Source organism: Oncorhynchus mykiss, chromosome 11 (assembly GCF_057628025.1).
Source record: "Oncorhynchus mykiss isolate SJ-2025 chromosome 11, ASM5762802v1, whole genome shotgun sequence".
In the NCBI taxonomy this organism is placed as follows: domain Eukaryota; kingdom Metazoa; phylum Chordata; class Actinopteri; order Salmoniformes; family Salmonidae; genus Oncorhynchus; species Oncorhynchus mykiss.
The window spans coordinates 10,889,684-10,909,768 of NC_143032.1; the positions used below are offsets into that span (position 1 = coordinate 10,889,684).

A 20,085-nucleotide genomic window follows, 5' to 3' on the forward strand; every position below is an offset into this window, starting at 1 on the left:
TAAGCTAGTCAGAAGTTGCAAAAAGGGCCAAACCAAAGGGCCACTTTCCATGCGTACAGGGTTACAGGCAGTCAGGCAGCAGACGGAATGCGGTCTGGAGGAATTTGTCCCACATTTCCTGTCTCTGTCTTTTTGAGGAGCTGCACACAGAGTTTTGATGTGGCGCGTTGCAGGCTACCGACCACAGTCCTTTGGGGAACCACATGAGTCTGGCGTCACTAGGGGCTATCGCAGCAGTACTCATGCACATGAAGAGGAAAATAACATTCACATCAGCACTACTGACAAATGTAAAAAGCTGTCAAACTATGGTGTCTTTTTCACAGACAACACATAAAAAAAGGATGTGTGCAAAAAGACCTGACGATGAATAAATAAAACTGTTTTATCACATTGTCTTGTAGCTCAAAAAATCTCCCATGACAGTATACTACTTCATGCCAGTCGCACACTTAACAGGACAACGTTTCATACACCACAGAGATGAAACCTTTTAAATTCACGCACGTTCTTTCGCCTGGTGAGATTTAACCTACGCTACCAAGGCTGGTAAAACACAAGACTCCAATCCAGTCGGTATGACTAGAGGCAGGTTGAGAGGATTGCAATCCGAGATGATAGAATTGAATTTGCCATGCTAATACAGCCCATCGCAGCGTCAAACTGCATAAGACAATATCAATTTGGGTACATTCTCGCATCTTTAACTTGTTGATATATTGATATTTAGTTCTCTTTATATACGGTTTTAAAATAAAAACAAGATGTAAAGTCACGGCTGGATATAGGCATCTTTCTTGATATATGACACTAATATATTCATAACCTCACTTCATCAAACTTTTCAAATGTATTTATAAAGCCCTTTTTACAGATGTAACAAAGTGCTATACAGAAACCCAGCCTAAAACCCCTAAAGAGCTAGCTCTATTAATCTTAACCCTTTAAAATTGCCTATTATATCTAGATATGAATCATAAGTCATGTTCTGGGATGTACCTCTGCTTCTGTAATGGGAAATTACTAATGTAATTACATTGAAAAAACCCTGAATGAAACATGTTAAGTGTTGGTCCCATGTTTCATGAGCTGAAATAAAATCCCAGAAATGTTCCAAGTGCCCAAAATTGTTAACATCCCTGTTAGTGAGTATTTCTCCTTTGCCAAGAGAATCCAGCCACCTGACAGGTGTGACATATCAAGCCAGTGGAGGCTGCTGAGGGGCATTTCTGCCTGTAATAAAAGTAATTTTGTGGGGGAAAACTCATTGGCTGGTCCTGGCTCCCAAGTAGGTGGTCCTGGCTATCAAAAGCATGAGCCAGGACCACTTACTTGGAAGACAGGACCAGACAATGAGTTTTCCCCCACAATGGCTGCTCTCCTGCCCAGTCATGTGAAATCCATAGATTAGGGCCTAATACATGTATTTAAATAAACTGATTTCCTTCTATGAACTAACTCATTAAAATCATTGTTACATGTATAATTTTTGTTCAGTATATTCATGAGTAAGGCATCAACAAACACTTAACATATCAATGAAAAGGTATTTTATATCACATTTACAATTGTTAACAAAGGAAACAAATCTTAAAACACAAAAATGTTCCTCGTCTATTATAACTGATTAATTCTCACCGATGTGCGCGTTGTCAAGTCAGAAAACAAACACTGCTAGTAACCAACAACAACAAATAAAGACCTAAGTAGTTGAAATTATAAAGGGAACATAAAAATAAGTAACAGAGGAAATGAAACAATGCGAAATCTGTCTTGCTGACAGGGCGACGCAGCTCAGAACTGAAAATCTTCTTCAGTCATATCAATAGCCCAAGCAAACTTGTCTCTTTGGGTTTTGTTGTAAATCTTCTCGATTGGCACATTGAATTTCCTACACCTGCCATGAAAATAAATGTAAAAGTCATTCACATGCTACAAAAATACAAAGTGAAAAAAGTATATTTTTAGAGGCAGCAAGTGTTGTGGAACGGACAGAGGTCAAGGATAAATGTTAGGCTAAAATGCTGGTTACCAGGCCACTGAAATCCTGGGGTCCAGGTAGTTGAGTTTGGATGTGCCCAGAGCGATGACCTTGTTCTCCTCCCTGTCAGTCATCTGCAGCTGGAGTTTCTTCAGCTGTTCCTCCAGCCTCTTCACCACAGCCTCCTTCTTCTCAACAAGCCTGGAAAGAGCAGACCGTGGGTCAAATGTTAAAATATATAAAAGTATAATTATTTATCTGTGCTTGATTGCGCTTGCCTGGCTTAAATTTGACCAACAGAATGATCTGATGTTAAAACGAGGCTCAGTAGCCTAACAAGCACCACAGTAGCAATTTGAAATGGCCCTTCCAGCTGCCATTGTAGAAGTAGTTTATAGGTTATGAAAGGTCAGATCCACTGGCTGTTATCCTACAGTGTCAGTAACAGTAGAGTCAAATGACCAACTGCAAGACTCACTAATTTCACTGGTCAGTTTCAGCCTATCAAAAAGTACTCACTTCCTGGTCCTCTCAGTTCCGCCCCTCTTGTGCTCTTTTTTGGCTTCTTTCAGCTCCTTCCTGGCCACATCTAACTGTTGCTGCTTCTGCGCAATCTGGAACAATAAAACGGAGTATGTTAGACATGGATTCACTGTTAAAGGGAACTGCTGTACATGGTAATAGAACAAAAAATAATCAAGATAATGGATCTGAACATTATACAATATTGCAAAGGAGCATAGATGGTTTTAAAATGGCACTATAAGAAGCACTAGCTACTCAATAAACTGTCCAGGGAAGAAAAAAAATACACCATTCATACATATTCCAGTTACCTTGTCCTGCAAGTTTTGCATGGATTTCTCAAATGTCTTGGGTGCTGCCCTCTGGTGGTTACAGAGAATGGCCACAGCTCTGTTGGCTCGGTTATAGGACAGCAGCTTCTCCTCCAGACTCATATCAGCTGAGGAGGAAAACAGGCATGTCTTTCATTATTGTACATGTCTTCACTATACTATCTGTTGTTTCACAGCTTCATACAGTTAGAACACAGGTGATAAGGTCCGAGAAGCCAGTGTTGTTTGGAGGATATATTAGCATGGGTGGTGTTAGTGTAACAAATGTGAAACAGCTAGCTTAGTTAGCGGTGGTGCACGCTAAATAGTGTTTCAAATCGGTGACGTCACTTGCTCTGAGACCTTGAAGTAGTAGTTCCCCTTGCTCTGCAAGGGCCGTGGCTTTTGTGGAGCGATGGGTAACGATGCTTCGTGGGTGACTGTTGTTGATGTGTGCAGAGGGTCCCTGGTTCGCGCCCGGGTATGAGCGAGGGGACGGTCTAAAGTTATACTGTTACATTAGGCCCGAGACCAAGTCGAGAAAAACAACTAGGGCCACGTATGTCACAGAGGGTAGCCAGAGCAGAGCGGAGAAATCTTGTCAGCTATTCTAAACTAGATCTACAAAAAAAAAAAAAAAAATGCATTGAGTGTATTGATGGTGTAAACGGAAGTGGACTAACCAGTGGTGAGCTTGTTGAGCTGTTCTTGCAGAGTGGTGGAGGCGTTGAAGGTTCGGAACACTTTAGCTGTCAGCCCCGGCATGGACTGGTTCAAGTGCTTGTTCAGGTAGGTAGTCTACCAAACAAACAACAACCAAGCGTAACTGTATCTGCAGAGCTAGATAAGCCTACTGTGTGAATCACATAGCTAGCTAGTCATTATTTGGGTGACACTCATTTTAGAGCAAACATGAAATAACCAGGTGCAGGTCTTCAACTTACATTTATTCTATCAAACAGGTCATCCTCAGGCTCCTTGTTTTCCATGAACAGCTTCAGGTTCTTGAAAACCTGTGTACAAATAATGTCTTTGCACATTAGACAGATGTTTAACCCTTGACACCCCATAACAACGGAGGAGTGAAGATGTAACAGATGCTAGACAGTGCTGCTCACCCTGCCTTCCACAGGCACCTCGTTATAATAGCGAATAGAGTCTTTGCCCAGGAAGTCAAACTCCACCATGAACTCCTGGCCCCCCTTCTCCTGGTGCAGGGTGATGTGTTCCACTCTCAGAGAGCAGCAGCCCACCGTGTCCGCTGTCTCACTCTCTTCCTTCTCATTCCCCGCTCGCAGGGCCAGCTACATTCACACACACGTTAGTGAAGGAGATGTACCCACATGTACAGTATACAAGGTAGGGTTGGGTAATATTAGCATATTACCGTCTTGACAGCCATCGTTGATGCCGGTGACATGGTCACGTGGCAGACGACGGTTTAGCCAATTTGAACATGACTGGCGGTGAGCACGGAGTCGGGCAGCACACAAGTCACGTTCTGAGTAATTATTGTATTTCTATTTGCTATCGCCTATTTCAATGCATTCGGAAAGTATTCAGACCCCTCAACTTTTTCTACAGTTACGTTACAGCCTTATTCGAAAATGTATTAAATAGTCCCCCCCCCCCTCCCCTGAATCTATACACATTACCCAATGACGACAAAGCAAAAACAGGTTAAGAAATTATTTTTTTTTTTAAATCGAAAACGGAAATCACTTAAAAAAAATTTTTTTTTAAAAGTTAGATTTCTCTTCTTATTTAAGTCATAAGTAGATATAAAAAAAATAACTGCAAAAACCACCAATAGTTAACAGCAAAAAAAAAAGTTACATCTAAGACAAAACAAGTGTTACAGAAGTGTAAAACCACCAAAATTACATCGTACAGTGGTCTGATGCAATAGGATAGAACATTTGGGACACATTTCAGATGAAATACAGCGCCACAAGCCAATCGGATATCTCTCACCACCACCCCACATGCACACAAAGCATAGTCCACTACCCAGAGTTCCCTTCATTAGCCAATATTTCACCCACATCACTCTGCTCCAAAAAAAATCAAAAATAGTCCCCAAACCTTTTCAAAAGTGTTGTTTACTTATATGTTATCTTTTCCATTATTAGGCAATGCATTTCCCTAAGCCATTGGGAAATACTAGGCCTGTTCACACTTTCCCAGGCAAGAGCTATCAAGCCTCTTGCTTGCAACAAGCACATATCTATAAGTGTTTATACTTGGTTCTTTAGATTAAGTTTGATTGGGTACAACCCCAGGATAAACGCATTGGGATGGAGAGGCAATTTTACTGATACTATTTGGGATATCATAGGTGATACTCTAGGGTTGCAAAGGGTCGGAATCTTTCCGGTAAATCTCCAGACATCTTCCATGGGAAATTAAGGCTGGGAATTTTGCTTAAATTCATTAAAGTTAGCTTATAACAGTGAACATTTTTTGTGGGATACACACAAGGCAATTCTAGGTCTTGTGGCATATTTTGGTTAAATTATCCCCAATTCAATGGAATTGCAACCCTCTGCATGCACAGTGCATTTGTCCATCACATGTACAGCTGATTCTCAAGATCTTGCACACTAATGAGATGCTATTGAGCCCACACTACTACACTGTCTGAGCCAAGGACTACATGCTTTCTGTTAAGTTTTGATTACAATACTGGGTGGGGTGAACATATTTTATATGACATACATGATTTTTTAATGACTGGTAAATAGTAGCCTTAAATCATTTCTAACATGTTAACAATTTCTGCTAGTTAGTTTTTGCTACCATGTGGGTTTTAGCTTGCTTGAGCCTGCTAACTGAGGAGTGTTAATTCACCTGTTTCCATACATGTTTCATTTTAAAACATTTCTTACAAAGGAGTTGTTTAATCTAACTGCTTAACTATGTTTTTTTTTTTGCAAAGTTTTTAAAACTTTTTTTACAGGAAAATGCCACAGGCACTATCTGATGTGTGGAGACATTTCACTGCAGCTAATGTAGAAGGAAAAGCTGTGTACATTTGCCAAATCATGTGAAGAATGCAACAAAGATGCAGAATCATCTGGCCAAGTGCATAAAGTTCCCTCAGCGCTCACATAAAAAGGCTTCCCATCTAGTACAAGCTGAAGTCTGTTGTATAAAATATAGGTCAAACTGCTGTCCAATGTATTCTGTAAAACTTGTGTCTTGCAGCCATTTAGGTTGGAAGCGCCATTTAGGTGAGTTACCTACTAAAATAGAATCGGAATACATAAGAGATGCTGGAGCATGGTCAGAGATGAAAATGTTATCATAAAAACAATATTCAAATTGTAGAGCGTAATGCTGCTGAGAACATAATAATAGTTGATTTGGGAATAGGTCTAGTGAGTGCTAGAGTAACAGGAGTATTCCACATCATCTGGTTATTTTCTTTCCAAATCTCTAAGTTTAAATTCTTTGTAAAATACTGTATGGTTTTCCTAGATTAGGTGTGGGAGTAGTTTGAACCTGAGGTGCGATCTTTAACAGGATCTAAAGTGCAATTAAAGTCTCCTGCAACAATATAATTACAAGGAAGTGTGGAAAGGTTTAAAACCAAATCATTAAAGAATTTAGAGTCATCTTCGTTGGGACCATATGCATTAAATTAAAACTGCTCGGACAACAAGGTATTCCATATAATAATATATCTGCCGGCGGGATAACAAATTGTTCGCAATATCTGATATGGAATGGACTTATGGATAAGAATAATAACTCCCTTTGCATGGGAACTAAATGAGGCTGCAGTGACCTGCCCAAGCCTCCTCTTGCATATCTTAGGAATGTCGCCAGATAATAGATGTGATTCTTGATCTTCGCCCGAAGTTGTTTTAATCTACTTATTACCAGTTTTATTTAATCCCCTACAGTTCCAGGATGTAAATTTCACCTTAACACTATGACTTATCAAATTTACCAGGGTCACTTGAACTAAAACATTGCCCCATAAGAGCACATGAGATCAGCAATAATATACCAATAGTGCTCTGTTACCACCATAAACAAAAAGGACGCTTTAAAGCACGTCAACGTACAAAAACACTAACAATCAACCACGAACGTGTGATTAACCTTCTTACCCTAAAGTCTCTAACAGACCTCCCCCTCCCAGTGACACTCCGTATAAGGAGCTCAACAGATTTACAGACACGTGAGGAGCCAGCTCCGCCTCTGCAGTTTTTCCCACTTTGTACACCTTCTGTCCCTCCATTTGTCATTATTATTATTAGTGTTCACCATTTAACAAGGAACCAAAAAAAAAAGAATACCAGGAGTGAGCCAGAAAATAAGACCTCGGTGATCTAGCCTCCTAAAGGCCTAAATAAAACAAAACCCGCACCAGGATGTTCCAATGCATAAAATAAAAGTTTCATGGTACATAAATTATAATAAGACTTACTTGTAAACTGGCCATGTTATTACAGTTGAATAGACAGTGCTACCATGTTACTAGATAACTAACACGGTGAACAAACTTTAAATACCTGTTAAGACAAAACCGAAAGCAACAGTACAAAATCAATTCCCCAAAAATAGGTCAAAGTTGAACTTTACGTTGCTATCGCCTCTTCTCCAGCGTTGCTCCGATTCCACACGTCTGCCTAGCTTCTCAAGAAACTGCTTCCCCTGGTGTTTCAGATGATTCCAGATGATTCCATACCGGATAGCCTTAGCCCGTAGCCGCTTGACACTGTCCAAGTGTTTCTACTGCTTGTGGATTTCCATGGAGATCTGGGAAGAACATTTCTCTGCAAGAAATCGGCAAGTTCCCTCACTTTCGCCAAGGCTGCATTCACCACAAGCATCTTATCTGTATAGTTTAAGAATTTTATTACCAGAGCCCTCAGGGGTACGCTGTGGTCGGATTGTGGGCCAGAAATCCAATGAGCTCTCGCAATGATCAAAGGAGAGCAGAGTGGCTCCATCTTCAGAGACTCGGGAAGCCACAGCTATAGGAATGAGCAAGCGTCGCTCCCCTTTCCCCTCCCTGACCAAGGGCAGTCTTCCCCAATTGCGCAGTTTGGCCGGGAGGCCTCATCTAGGATGAGTCTTGGTGGTTCCAAACTTCTTTAATTTAAGAATGATGAAGGCCACTGTGTTCTTGAGGACCTTCAATGCTGCAGACATTTTTGCACACTTCTGCAGATGTGCCTCGACACTCTATGGACAATTCCTTCGACCTCTTGCCTTGGTTTTTGCTCTGACATGCACTGCCAACTGTGGGACCTTACATAGACAGCCTTTCCAAATCATGTCCAACCAATTTACTTTACCACAGGTGGACTCCAATCAAGAAACATCAAGGATGATCAATGGTAACAGGATGCACCAGAGATCAATTTCGAGTCTCATAGCAAAGGGTCTGAATACTTATGTTAATAAGTTGTTTTTTTGTGTGCAAAAAAATAAATAAACAAAAAAACTGTTTCTACTGTCATTATGGGGTAGTGCGTAGATTGATGAGGGATTTAAAAAAAAAAAACATTTTAGAGTAAGGCTGTAATGTAACAAAATGTGAAGAAAAAAAATCCAGGAGTCTGAACACTTTCCAAACGCACTGAATGTTATACAGAACGCAAGAGAGGAACGTAGTCTAGACAAAACTGAGAATTCTACCAAAGCAGCGCAAAATGTCCATTCAGAAAATACTCTCTCAGATGCATGGGCCTAAACCTATTAATTGCTTTTATAAAACAGACATTTTCTAACTATCTTGCATCTAGCCGTTTAAAAAAAGGCTATATTCCCTTCAATAGGTTTTGAATATGACTTTGGGCTATACGATTTCATCATTGTATGCATGCAATGGCTTTCTCGTCAAACAATGAATGAATCTGGAGTTCCAACTCCAAAAGTTGTGTGAATAGCCTATAAACTATTAGCAAGGGGGCAGAAAATGAACCGTCTAAAAATGTAAGGTAGCAAGGGAGTGAACAAACATCAACAGCCTATAGAAACACAGAATGAAAAGTTTAAATCAAGTTTAAGCTCATTAAGAAATAAATTCTGTGTGGGGTGGAAAAAAATCCTGACCCTCCACGCGAGGTGGAAAACCAAAACGGCCAAAAACCTATCCTCCTACTAGGCACATCATGAAAGCTTTAAGACAAGTAAAAATGATGAACAGTAGCCTATTTCCCAAATATTATAATAACCGAAAGAAGTTCTGTCCTAAAGTTGCCGCTTTCAAAAAGAACAAGAATGAAAGGAGTCTACAGGGGTGGGGGGGATACCATAGTACATCACCATATTCTATCAGTACATAATCATGATGGGACAAAGAAATAATTCACCCAATCCTAGTACGTACACATGAGTGTTCTACAATATGTGTTTGAGATGACCTAAAAGGGCTTGCATTTTGTTAACCACACTGCGGTAAGATAGTTGTGAGGTCTGTACCTTGTCGATGAAGTAGAGAGCCACTCCTCTCTGTCTGGTCTTCATCTCTCGGTTCTTCCAGTCCTCACGGTACAGCCTCCTGATGGTCTCCACCTTAAGCTTGAGTTTACGAGCCACCTCGTACTTCTGCCAGTCCTTCTCCCCCTGAGCACAGAGAGAAAAACAGTCTAAGGCAAACTCTGAACTACTGGCTTGATAGGTACGCCATCTTTTTACTGAGTTCAGTCTTCAGACTCTTCTCAAACGTTTGGGTTTGTTTTTCCACTAAAAACAACCCCACTGAGGTAAACTAAGGTGAAGAGAAAGGCTCCGTACCTTGAGTTTGGAGCTGGGGTTGAGCATGACGTACTTGAAGTTTCCCTGGACGTTCTCCACCCAGGAGGCTAGCCAGGTCACTGTGTTGTCATGCTGCACCTTCCTCCACCTGTGGCCCTTTGGGGCCACCGGAATATTGGAGCCTCTGGAAAAACAACCAAAACACTATTTATTTAGCTTATTGCCTTTCGGCACATATTTGCGGTTTAAATTGACTAGTTAGGCCACTAATTCCCAATTGGGAGTTCCATAAAGTTATAGTGAGGTTGTTTGTTCCTAGTGCTCTCCCGGGGGCCCTCACTTGCTGCAGTTGATGGTGATTTCCTCTGGCTGGATCCTCTTCTTCAGCTTGCCCATCTTGGGGTGTTCTCCCCGGCCACGGAACAGCCCCGGAGGCTCCACACGGAAGTTCCCGATCTTCTCCCGGTGACCGTCCAGCTCACAGAAGCCATACTCCTCCGTCAGCTTGTTGTTCTCCTCTTTCAGGACCTAACAGAAGCACAATCCAAAGACTTCCAGATTTGCAATGATAGTGTGACCTCAAAAAATAATATATATTTTGGGGGGATTCACTTGGATATGCAGAATGAAGTACCAACAATTACATTCAAAGCAAGTGGAACAATATACTTCAATACTTACATAATGTTATAGATGCAGCTCTAAGCTCTTTTTACTTGGCTAAGTTACCTGTTTCTGTTCTTTAGTCATAGCCTTCTTCTCCTCAGACTTATCCAGGAAGTACTTGTTGATGTGTGTGAAATCACACTTCGACAACTTCTTGATCTGTTCCCTCTCCTCTACTGACATTTCCTGTTAGGTAAAATCCTGATGAGCTCAATATCAACCTCTACATTGACCTTCATTCTTACACACACACACACACACACACAAAACGCTGCTTAAAAACTGGTTGTTCATTGCAAAACGCAAGTCTCGACTCAAGGCTATACTCAATCAGTGAGACTAACCTCTCTCCAGTCGGTGAAGAAGTTCTCCTGGAAGGAACTCTTGGTTGTGTACTCATGGTCCAGCATCTTGGCGTAAAACGTGGCTACTTCCTCAGCAGGCAAAGTCAGTTTTACAGGGTTCCCTATGAATCACAGAACGTTGAATGTTAGGTCTGCTTTGCTGTAAAGCTAAAACGAGACAGGAAAACTATGAGGATGAGTAAGATGGATTCACGTAGGGTGGTAACTCACCATTGTAAAAGAAAGACACGTTATTTGGTAATGGTTCGTATTCTGGTGGGAAAAGTGGACCTTTGTGTTCCAGCGTGGTCCATTTGTTCCCGTTGTTGGAATTACCTTCCTCCCACCTGACAACAAGCATATCGCAATTTAATTACAGTACAGAAAGACAGAAAAGGTTTGAAGGTGAGACAATGCAACATCGCCATACCAGATCTAGCAAAAGTAGTGTTAACTAACGTACCCCTTTACATTAACAATGTGTGGCTAGCTAGAATTACTCTTCCAAAATGGCATTACCCTGGCTATCTGCACTGTTTTGACAAATATAAACGTTACTTAGCTATACTATTCATGCGTGGTTTGGAGTAAGCTACTGCAAGATCAGCTATTTGCCAGCTTTAGCCATCGTTTACTCACCTGGCTTTGGGCTCATGCTTAATCTTGACATTAGTTCGGTAAAATCGTAATGAGTAAACCGCAGAACAACTTCTATTAAATTTCACCGACTGATATATAAAGTTTGCAAAAAAAATGCTGTATTTGTTCATTCCAGATTACCAGGAATGAATGAGATTCACAAGCGCCAAGGACTTTCATAACGCTGTCAAAACAACATACACGTGTGTTGAACTATTAATACTGTCCCCCTAGAAACAAACGATTGTTAACGGTTCCGGCTACACATGAGCGTAATATTATGTCAACCACTATAACGGGGAAAATGTTCTAAAAACAAATATAAATTCAGTCAAATATGATGCTTGCCCATTACATGCAATACAGAATAAATAATTGCGGAATTACCATTTCCATGTACTGTCCTCCCCTTCTTTTTTCCCACCCTTCTTGGTCTTCCCATCATCTCCATCTTTTTTCTTCTTCTTAGATTCCTCTTTTCCCTCTGGCTTATTTTTACGTTTCTTTTCATCGGATGTCTTTGTGTCTTTACCACTTCTATCTTTTTTCTCCCTTTCTTTCTTGGCATTCTCCTTTTTTACGGCAGTTTCTTTTTTACTGTCACCTGTCGGTAGAACATCAGTTTCACATGAATCTTTGCTCTTCCTCTTTTTAGAGTTGCCATCGGAACTACAGAGAAAAAATGGATAAAATAAAATGGAGACTTTAAGCATGACTTTCAAATGAAAACTATTTAAATGGCAAGAGAAAATGCTTTTAAATAAAGCTTTGTGGAAATGTACTATAAAATCCACCATAACACAAAGCATGGCCATTTGGCACATATTTGATATTGTCATTAAAATGAACAACGCAAAAAAAGTTGGTTCACTCAGAGCATAGCATATTCTGAGTATGAAGCATTTTTTTACTGTGGAACTTAAATGATGTTCACCTGTTAGCTGATATTTCACCAACTTTTCTCTCGTCTGTCCCGTGGTGTCCCTTTTTGCTACTTTTAGATTTGTGCTACATTGACATAATAGGTGAGAAACAAGGCAAGCAACATCACCAATAACATTGATAACTGAAAATAACAATAAAGGGTTAGTCAGTTACCTTGTGTTTGTTATCTTTTTGTGAATCCCCAGTTTTCTTGGATTTTTTGTCAGACCTGGTTAAAGAGAGAAATGCAATTTACCCCAAACCAAGTGACCGTTTTTGTCAATAAATAAACTCATCGTGCAATAAAGGGTCAATTGTAGCCTACCTCTCCATATCTGAATGCTCAATTGGTGCAAACAAGTCAACTTCCTGTAACTCAGTCTTGGTCACTTTCCTCTCATCTGATTCCGTGTGCTTGGCAGAGATATTGTTGTTTAAGTCAATGGTGCTGAAAATAAAATAGAACAAAATCACCACCTTTGCTTTCCCTCCGTTCACATTCAAGAATATACTTTCACCTTTGGGGTGAATAATTTGAACATCAGAGAAAAACGTACTTCTTTTCAGAAGGTAGTGATGCATCCTGTGAGAGAAAGACAGAAACCCCATGAATAAACATTAGCTAAAATGTTTTACTAATACAGGGATATGCAGTAACTAGGCCTGTGTATATCATGTTATAGCAGAGAGGAAGAGGTGAAGCGAGAGGTTTCTCTCACACCAAAATCTGTCCAAAATAAGACCCATGCGTTTCTATGGGCTTATTTAGGACCTAAACTTGTCGCCTGCCTTCCCGCCTTTGGGATGACTCCCATTGTTAGGGCGGAGACATGAGCATCTTGTCATTATGTACAGATCTCTGGTGATGGTTCTTACCATGGCTACACTTTTGGTCTTCACATCTGCATGGTCGTTCTCTGAGACAGCTTTTAAGCCCCCAGAACTGATAAAGGAAAGACAGAAACAAATGCATTGTTAAAACAAGATTAAATCAGATGATTGCTTAACAAGTTGACCACTGATTTAAATAAAACAGAACACATCGGAGAATACTACACCCTTCATTGTGAATGAAGACATGTAAGTGGGAGATTGTAATTAAGGGCGCTTTCACATATCCCCTGTATGAAAATGAATCCTAATAGATCTGTCCATACTCACCTTGTGATCTTCGGCTCCTGCAGAGGTTTACGAGGATGCTTAGAACTGGAGTGCTTCGCCTATGAAATAAAATTATCATCAAACATGCACATACGGATGAATGGTCTATTTTACTGTAAGGCGTGTCTGTGTTAGTGATTGATTAGGAATGCCTGGCGTGTATCATGCGATATAATTGAGATGATGTGTGGATCTCATGCATGCTGCCTCCGTCTGGTCTTAACTTTCATATAGTTGACGTTCCACTCTCCAAACACTCCAAATGGTGCATTACATTACCTTGTGCTTCAGCTCAGTTTCCTCTTTTTTGTCCCTTTCCCCATCCTTACTCCTCTTCCTGTGTTGGACCATAGGGAAGTGTGAATTTAGCTTTTTATAAAAATCCTGATTTATATTCATATAAAAACAATGACCTCTTTGTAATGGATAGGCTCTATTCTACTACCTTGTCACTGAGAATAGTAACCTCAACGATACACATCCACCCCCCAAAACCCAATTCTATCATGATGACAACCTGACCTAGGACCAGTGGTTTGAGGTATCTTCAGGAAACTCACCTGTCTGTTGGGCTCTCATCAATCTTAGACTCTGATGCTGTTCTTTTCCTGCTGGATGTTTCGGCTCCTCCATGCCCTTCATTGTCTTCCAGTTTCATCACTCAAATTTGACCGTAGGTAGCGTTAACAATTAAGTCTTTAAAGTAGACAATGTTATATCAAGTTGAATTGTACCTGTATATAGTTATAATATTGTAAAGTTTCAATTCCACACCATTTTAAACACACGAGGTCGAATTACGGATGGTTATTTGTAGATCAATTTACAATGTCACGATTTCACTGATTGGATGGTCGATAATCTGGCAATATTACTCGAAGTTCGTCGACAAAACACGTTCATAAAATTGTCCAATTATTTTATTTCAGTTGAAAAATGCTAACATATCTGAAAGTATTTGCATTCTTTACCTGTAAACAGAGTTGTCCGTGTTCTCAATTCACAATCGTGTCCATTACACTCTCGATGAGATTGTGAACTCATGACACCTGAAAGTTTTCAAGTACCAAAAGCGACCTACTGCGCATGCTTGAACGCCCAGGGTCAACCATAAATCCAGCCAAATAACATATTGACAAACATTTACAACGAATAGTGTATGTTTAAAACTTGCTCAAATATAAAGTTATTAGCAAGGTCAGCAAATAGATCATAAAAAAAAAGTGACACAATGACTGAATAGATCTAACATAGCCTAGTCTTGATGAACACTTTAATACAGTGGTGAAAAAAGTATCCAATTGTCATACTGTAGTAAAAGTATAGATACCTTAATAGAAAGTTACTCAAGTAAAAGTGAACGTCACCCAGTAAAATACTACCAGAGTAAAAGTCTAAAAGTATTTGGTTCTAAATATACTTAAGTATCAAAAAATAAATGTAATTGCTAAAATATACTTAAGTATCAAAAGAAAAAAGTATAAATCATTTCAAATTCCTTATATTAAGCAAAGCAGGCGGCACCATTTTCTTGTTTTGAAAAAGTACTGATAACCAGGGGCACACTCCAACACTCCGACATCATTTACAAAAGATGCAGATCAGAGGCAGCAGGGATTGTTGATAAGTCTGTGTAGTAGACCATTTTCCTGTCCTGCTAAGCATTCAAAATATAACAAGTACTTTTGGGTATCAGGTAAAATGTATGGAGTAAAAGTACATTATTTTCTTTAGGAATGTAGTGAAGTAAAAGTAAAAGTTGTCATAAATATAAATAGTAAAGTACAGATTCCCCAAAAAACTACTTAAGTAGTACTTTAAAGTATTTTACCTTAAGTACTTTACAACACTGCATTAATAGTGGTGTTGGGGAAGCTACTCTAAAAATAAACAAAATATAGTTAACTAAAGTCCAAACTACTTAGTGATGAATTAGCATATCTAAATCTCAAGTCATAGACTACAAATTGCAAGAAAAGATCACTCTGGATTCAGATGTTTTTAACAGAATGTGTAATTTAGCCTATTAAAAACAAAAACTGTTTCAAGGGAGAATTAGACAGGTCTGATGCTGAAAAATAAAGGAAATTCTTGCCTACTTCCCCTATATTTTATTTTAGCAAAAAAAGTAGTGTGTAGTTCCAGTAGTTAGCTACACCGCTACATGGCAAAACAGTAGTGTGTAGTTCCAGTAGTTAGCTACACTGCTACATGGTAAACCAGTAGTGCATAGTTCCAGTAGTTAGCTACACCGCTACATGGCAAAACAGTAGTGTGTAGTTCCAGTAGTTAGCTACACCGCTACATGGTAAACCAGTAGTGTATAGTTCCATTAGTTAGCTACACCACTACATGGTAAAACAGTAGTGTGTAGTTCCAGTAGTTAGCTACACTGCTACATGGTAAACCTGTTGTGTATAGTTCCAGTAGTTAGCTACACCGCTACATGGCAAAACAGTAGTGTGTAGTTCCAGTAGTTAGCTACACTGCTACATGGTAAACCAGTAGTGCATAGTTCCAGTAGTTACCTACACCGCTACATGGTAAAACAGTAGTGTGTAGTTCCAGTAGTTAGCTACACCGCTACATGGTAAAACAGTAGTGTGTAGATCCAGTAGTTAGCTACACTGCTACATGGCAAAAAATTAATTAACTACTGAAAACCCAACCTAGATTTTTATTTAGTTCAACTACCAAAAAGCTACTGCCAAAATGTAGTTAAATGACTAGTTGAACAACATGTAGTTCACCACTTCCCAATACTATATATTTTTTGGGACATGTCAATCCATGCAAACATAGGCTAGTCTACACAAATTAAAGCTATAATGTATTTCCAAAAATAATGTAAAAGACAATAGATTGATGATTTGTTGGCAGTTGAGGCTACCATGTTTATTAAAGCAACACATGTTTCGATGTCAATTACAGTAAGACTTGTGTATGTGATGCTGTGGAATAGTTAACCATCAAAAATGTTGTGGTTTATAACAATTTTTTCCGTACATTTTTACAAATCAAACATTTAATTTCCAGTTTTTCTTGATAAAACCAGTACTGTATAACAGCAGTAATATATTGACAACCAAAACCGAGTAGAGGCAGTAGTCGTAGCATTTATATCCATAACGCTGCCATAACATTTACACAAACATATTTTAATTAATACCCCCCAAAAATTAGTTAACCATTACAATATAATCAAGTGCGAGAAAGCCTAAATCACGTGAAATAAATCAAAAAATAAATGAATGCAGTCAAATCCTATCTTATTTCACTATGTTCTCGAGAAAAATTATCAACATCAAATCTATCTGATTATTGGAGTTTGTCGGCCTCCCAAAAAGAAAATACAAAATGAAACATCATCAAAAAAACTCAGATTGTTCTCAAGATGTCCATGACCAGTAAGGTAATGTGACAAAACGTTGTGTGCTATGAGCACGCTATGGAGTCCAGTTGTTGCTCGGCCTCGGCGGCCATGGCTGCTGCCTGCAGCTGTTCAGTTTCGGTCTGCAGGGCGCTGGGCGGCATCTGCTTCCTCTCGCTGTGCATGTTGTTTTCATGTCTCTTTAGGTCTGAGGCTTTAGCAAAGGCCTTGGTGCACGAGCTGCAGACGAAAGGCTTCTCGCCCCTGTGGCGCCTCTCGTGGTCCTTCAGGTGGGACTTGTGCTTGAAGGCCTTGTCGCACATCTGGCAGCCGAAGGGACGCTCGTTGCTGTGGACCCGCTCGTGCTTCTTGAGGTCAGGCGCTCGGATGAAGGACTTGCCACACACGTCGCAGCGGTAGGGCTTGAAGCCTGTGTGGATCTTCAGATGCTCCTTCAGGTGAGCCTGGGTAGTGAAGGCTTTGCTGCAGATTTCACAGATGAACGGACGTTCGGCCGAGTGCAGCTTTTCGTGTTTCCTCAAACGGTTCTCGTCGATGAAGGTCTTTCCACAGATCTGGCAGGCGAGCTGTTCCCGTTGGCCGTAGAGGAGGTACTCGAACTTCATGTCCGTCGTGGCTGTGGTCCAACCGGGGGGCTGCTCGTCCTTCACCTCGCCGATGCTGTCAGCGAACGCTAAGGTCGTTGTGGTGTGACCCGCCAGGTCTTTTTGCTCCGTATCCATGGGTTCCACGTCCTGGTCGTAACAGCTCACCTTGTGCACGTCCTCATTGGCAGGAGGCCATTCTTTGAGAATGGCCTCCGTCACTCTCAACGCCGTGTTGGGCGATTTGTCCAAGTCGTGATTGGTCATTGGCTCTTCCACAAGGTCGTCAGTAGGAGTGTCGTCATGGTCACCTAGCACCTGCAAGTCGTTATCCTGGCCCAATGTAGGGTCATCAGTAGGGAGAGCCATTTTGAGAATATCACATGGAAAGGGTTTGTCATTTTGGCCGTTCCTTTCTTCAGTGGACATGTCACGCTTCTGTGAACAGAGTTTGTCCAGAAAACGGATTCCGAGTATTTGGCCTGAAGAAATCATCAAATTCACATCCTTTATCTTCACAGAAATCTTGGCCGTGTACATGTAGTTCAACACCTCCTCGAAGATGTCTGAGCGGATGAAGTCGATTTCTATGACTGAGGAGTTGTCGACTTCATGCTTCTTGAACAGCTTTTTGAAGTAGTTGCTACACGCTGCCAGCACACAGCGGTGCGCCCTGAACTTCACATCTTCAACCACCACCGCGATGTCACAGTGTTCACCCTCCAACCGTTGCTCATTCAGTATCTTCAGGAAGATGGTCTTGTGTTCATCATCCATGTACTTCACGGTCTCTGACATCTTGAATTGATATTCTGGAACAATAGAAAGAACGTTGTTAGATGAATGATTAGCTCCTGTACTGTGTGTGTCATGGCCCGATATATAATGTTTCTCTGGATGACACCATCATGGCTGTTGTGGGGCAGAATAATGGGCTGACTTAAAAAGCTATGTTTTGTTTTATCATTTATTATCATATCAACCTAATACATGTAGTAATCTATGTGGATAGGAAAGCGTTACTATGAGAGTAGCCTATATGCAATCCCTTGCAATGATATGTATTCAGTTTTAGGATTTGTATGTATTGTTAGGTATTACTACACTGTTGGAGCTAGAAATATAAAAATTTCGCTGCACCTGCAAAACATGTGTACGTGACCCACAGCATTTGATTTGATTTTTTAGATAACTAGTTTACCATCCCCTCCCGACATGGATCACATGACCAGAGGGAAATAGGCACATTGTTGAATAATTTCATTTCATGATTTTTTTTAAACGAAATATAATCAATAAATCAAGGTTTGTGGTGACCGAATGATTTTAGTACATTCAATCTAGGCAGATACAATCGCCTATCAATTGAATGTCTTAGACTTTGATCATTTTCAACCCAGAAAATCATAAATTATATAACGTTGCAAATTTAAATTGGCTACATTATGAATGCATGCTTGCATAGCAATACATCTCAATGTCGTATAGCCCATTCATTGGCAAATTAATTTGCATGCATACAGTAAACCGATGGGAAAAGCTAGCAATATAGCTTTAGATTTGGGGGAGTGTAACTAACGTTAACTGGCTAACGTTAGCTAGCCTATTTTGCTCACCTTTAGCTAGCTATTAGCTATGCTTATACACGTATTGTTTTCAACAGAACATGAATACGATGTTGCTTTTGGTTGTAAAATCGTAATTTATGTCAATGACAACACTACAATCTGGGGAGAGAAGGGTTGTGTATCTGACTAGCCACAAGCACGCGAGGAAGCGCCCGTAACACTAACATGGAAAATGCCCGAGCAGCCATGAACTCTCCTGAAATGACGAACTCGAGCTTTTGATGAAACCGTGAGCGCGCAGGCATCTTGGTGAAACATTATGCAATATTTCGGAAATCGATCTGATTCGCTAAAAAAATACGTTTCTTACCTGTAGTACAATATGTCGTCCCCTTGAGAACGTCTCCGATATATGTCAAGCAGTCAAAAGGGAATAATACACTTTGTGTGTTGTTGGCCTGAGGACGAGCATAAGCGGAAGGACGCGCTGCGCCAGCACGGAACTGCAGCATGCAAGTGACTATGCGCGTACGTACGTCAATTGTAAATGTTTCCGCCTGCGCTCAAAGCGTAAATACAACACAAAAAGCAGAAACCACACTGTGCTTACGCAAATTACTGATAAGAAGTCTCTGGAGCGCGAACCTAGAAGGAAAACGGGAGTAGATTTGGGGCGCGAAAGCTACTGTCACGAGCGGGAAGCGAGTGCGCTTTTTATCGAGATTCTACAGAGCGATTCAATAATTATTCCGTGCAATCCAGAGTCCTTGGTAGTCCCTACCCCCATTGAAGTTCATATTTAAAATGGTTAAGGTAAGGTTCAAGGTTAGGGCTAGATAACGATTATGGTTAGGGTTTAGGGTAGGGACGTCTCAAGGATCTCTAATAGCACTGACCCTCAATCATTTTAGCCACTGTTTCACCCACTGAGCCGAACAGGTGTGCACGTTCGGCACGGAGTGTCAAACTGGAGCGTTTGACATGGCCCACCGATAATAATTTGATGAAACACCCCATCAAATATTAATTTTACAACACCGTTTAATAATTAATGATCCATAGCGAGAAACTTTTTTTTTTTTTTTTTTACAAGGAATGTAGCCATAAAAATGGATTTATTAGGCAAATTTCCATTTTCTTATGGTCCTCAATTGTAATGGGATGTTGGATATCGGCTATTAATGATGCCATGGTTCCCTTTAGCGGTATTCTAAATGTATATGCCCAAATTACATTAAAGCAATTTTCTTTCAGTCTCTACTGCAATGCAATAA

At 40.3% G+C, this 20,085-nt stretch overlaps 2 protein-coding genes across 3 annotated transcripts; both read right to left on the reverse strand.

The window, feature by feature from the left end:
* Positions 1-1,535: 1,535 nt before the first annotated feature.
* On the reverse strand, positions 1,536-14,322 carry top1mt (DNA topoisomerase I mitochondrial). 2 transcript variants are annotated; one of them, XM_021620145.3, is made up of 23 exons: positions 14,240-14,322; positions 13,829-13,964; positions 13,548-13,605; positions 13,269-13,327; positions 12,984-13,050; positions 12,665-12,690; positions 12,433-12,555; positions 12,282-12,336; positions 12,118-12,191; positions 11,571-11,852; positions 10,776-10,891; positions 10,545-10,666; positions 10,264-10,386; positions 9,875-10,062; positions 9,574-9,718; positions 9,259-9,402; positions 3,936-4,121; positions 3,762-3,830; positions 3,501-3,615; positions 2,818-2,945; positions 2,501-2,595; positions 2,033-2,182; positions 1,536-1,897 (listed from the first exon to the last, which is right to left on the reverse strand). In XM_021620145.3, the coding sequence occupies exons 2-23, from the start codon at positions 13,924-13,926 to the stop codon at positions 1,795-1,797; spliced, it is 2,526 nt and encodes an 841-aa protein (XP_021475820.3). In that variant the 5' UTR covers positions 13,927-13,964; positions 14,240-14,322; the 3' UTR covers positions 1,536-1,794. The 2 variants fall into 2 exon arrangements, with proteins under 2 accessions (XP_021475820.3, XP_021475821.3); XM_021620146.3 differs by lacking the exons at positions 11,571-11,852; positions 12,118-12,191; positions 12,282-12,336; ... (5 more) ...; positions 13,829-13,964; positions 14,240-14,322 and adding an exon at positions 11,184-11,417.
* A 1,808-nt stretch (positions 14,323-16,130) lies between these two features.
* LOC110535256 (zinc finger and BTB domain-containing protein 14) lies at positions 16,131-19,498 on the reverse strand. Its single transcript, XM_021620147.3, has 2 exons — positions 19,182-19,498; positions 16,131-18,055 (listed from the first exon to the last, which is right to left on the reverse strand). Exons 1-2 carry the CDS (start codon positions 19,321-19,323, stop codon positions 16,704-16,706), a joined length of 1,494 nt encoding a protein of 497 aa, XP_021475822.1. The 5' UTR covers positions 19,324-19,498; the 3' UTR covers positions 16,131-16,703.
* Positions 19,499-20,085: the final 587 nt, after the last annotated feature.

Coding starts and splice junctions, on each gene's coding strand:
- LOC110535256 (XM_021620147.3), bottom strand. CDS start 19,323: ATGCTGCAGTTCCGTGCTGGCGCAGCGCGTCCTTCCGCTTATGCTCGT. Junction 18,056..19,181: donor GACGACATATTGTACTACAG/GTAAGAAACGTA, acceptor CTATTGTTCCAG/AATATCAATTCAAGATGTCA.
- top1mt (XM_021620145.3), bottom strand. CDS start 13,926: ATGAAACTGGAAGACAATGAAGGGCATGGAGGAGCCGAAACATCCAGC. Junction 12,691..12,983: donor AGACCAAAAGTGTAGCCATG/GTAAGAACCATC, acceptor TTTCTCTCACAG/GATGCATCACTACCTTCTGA. Junction 2,183..2,500: donor GGAACTGAGAGGACCAGGAA/GTGAGTACTTTT, acceptor TGCTCTTTCCAG/GCTTGTTGAGAAGAAGGAGG.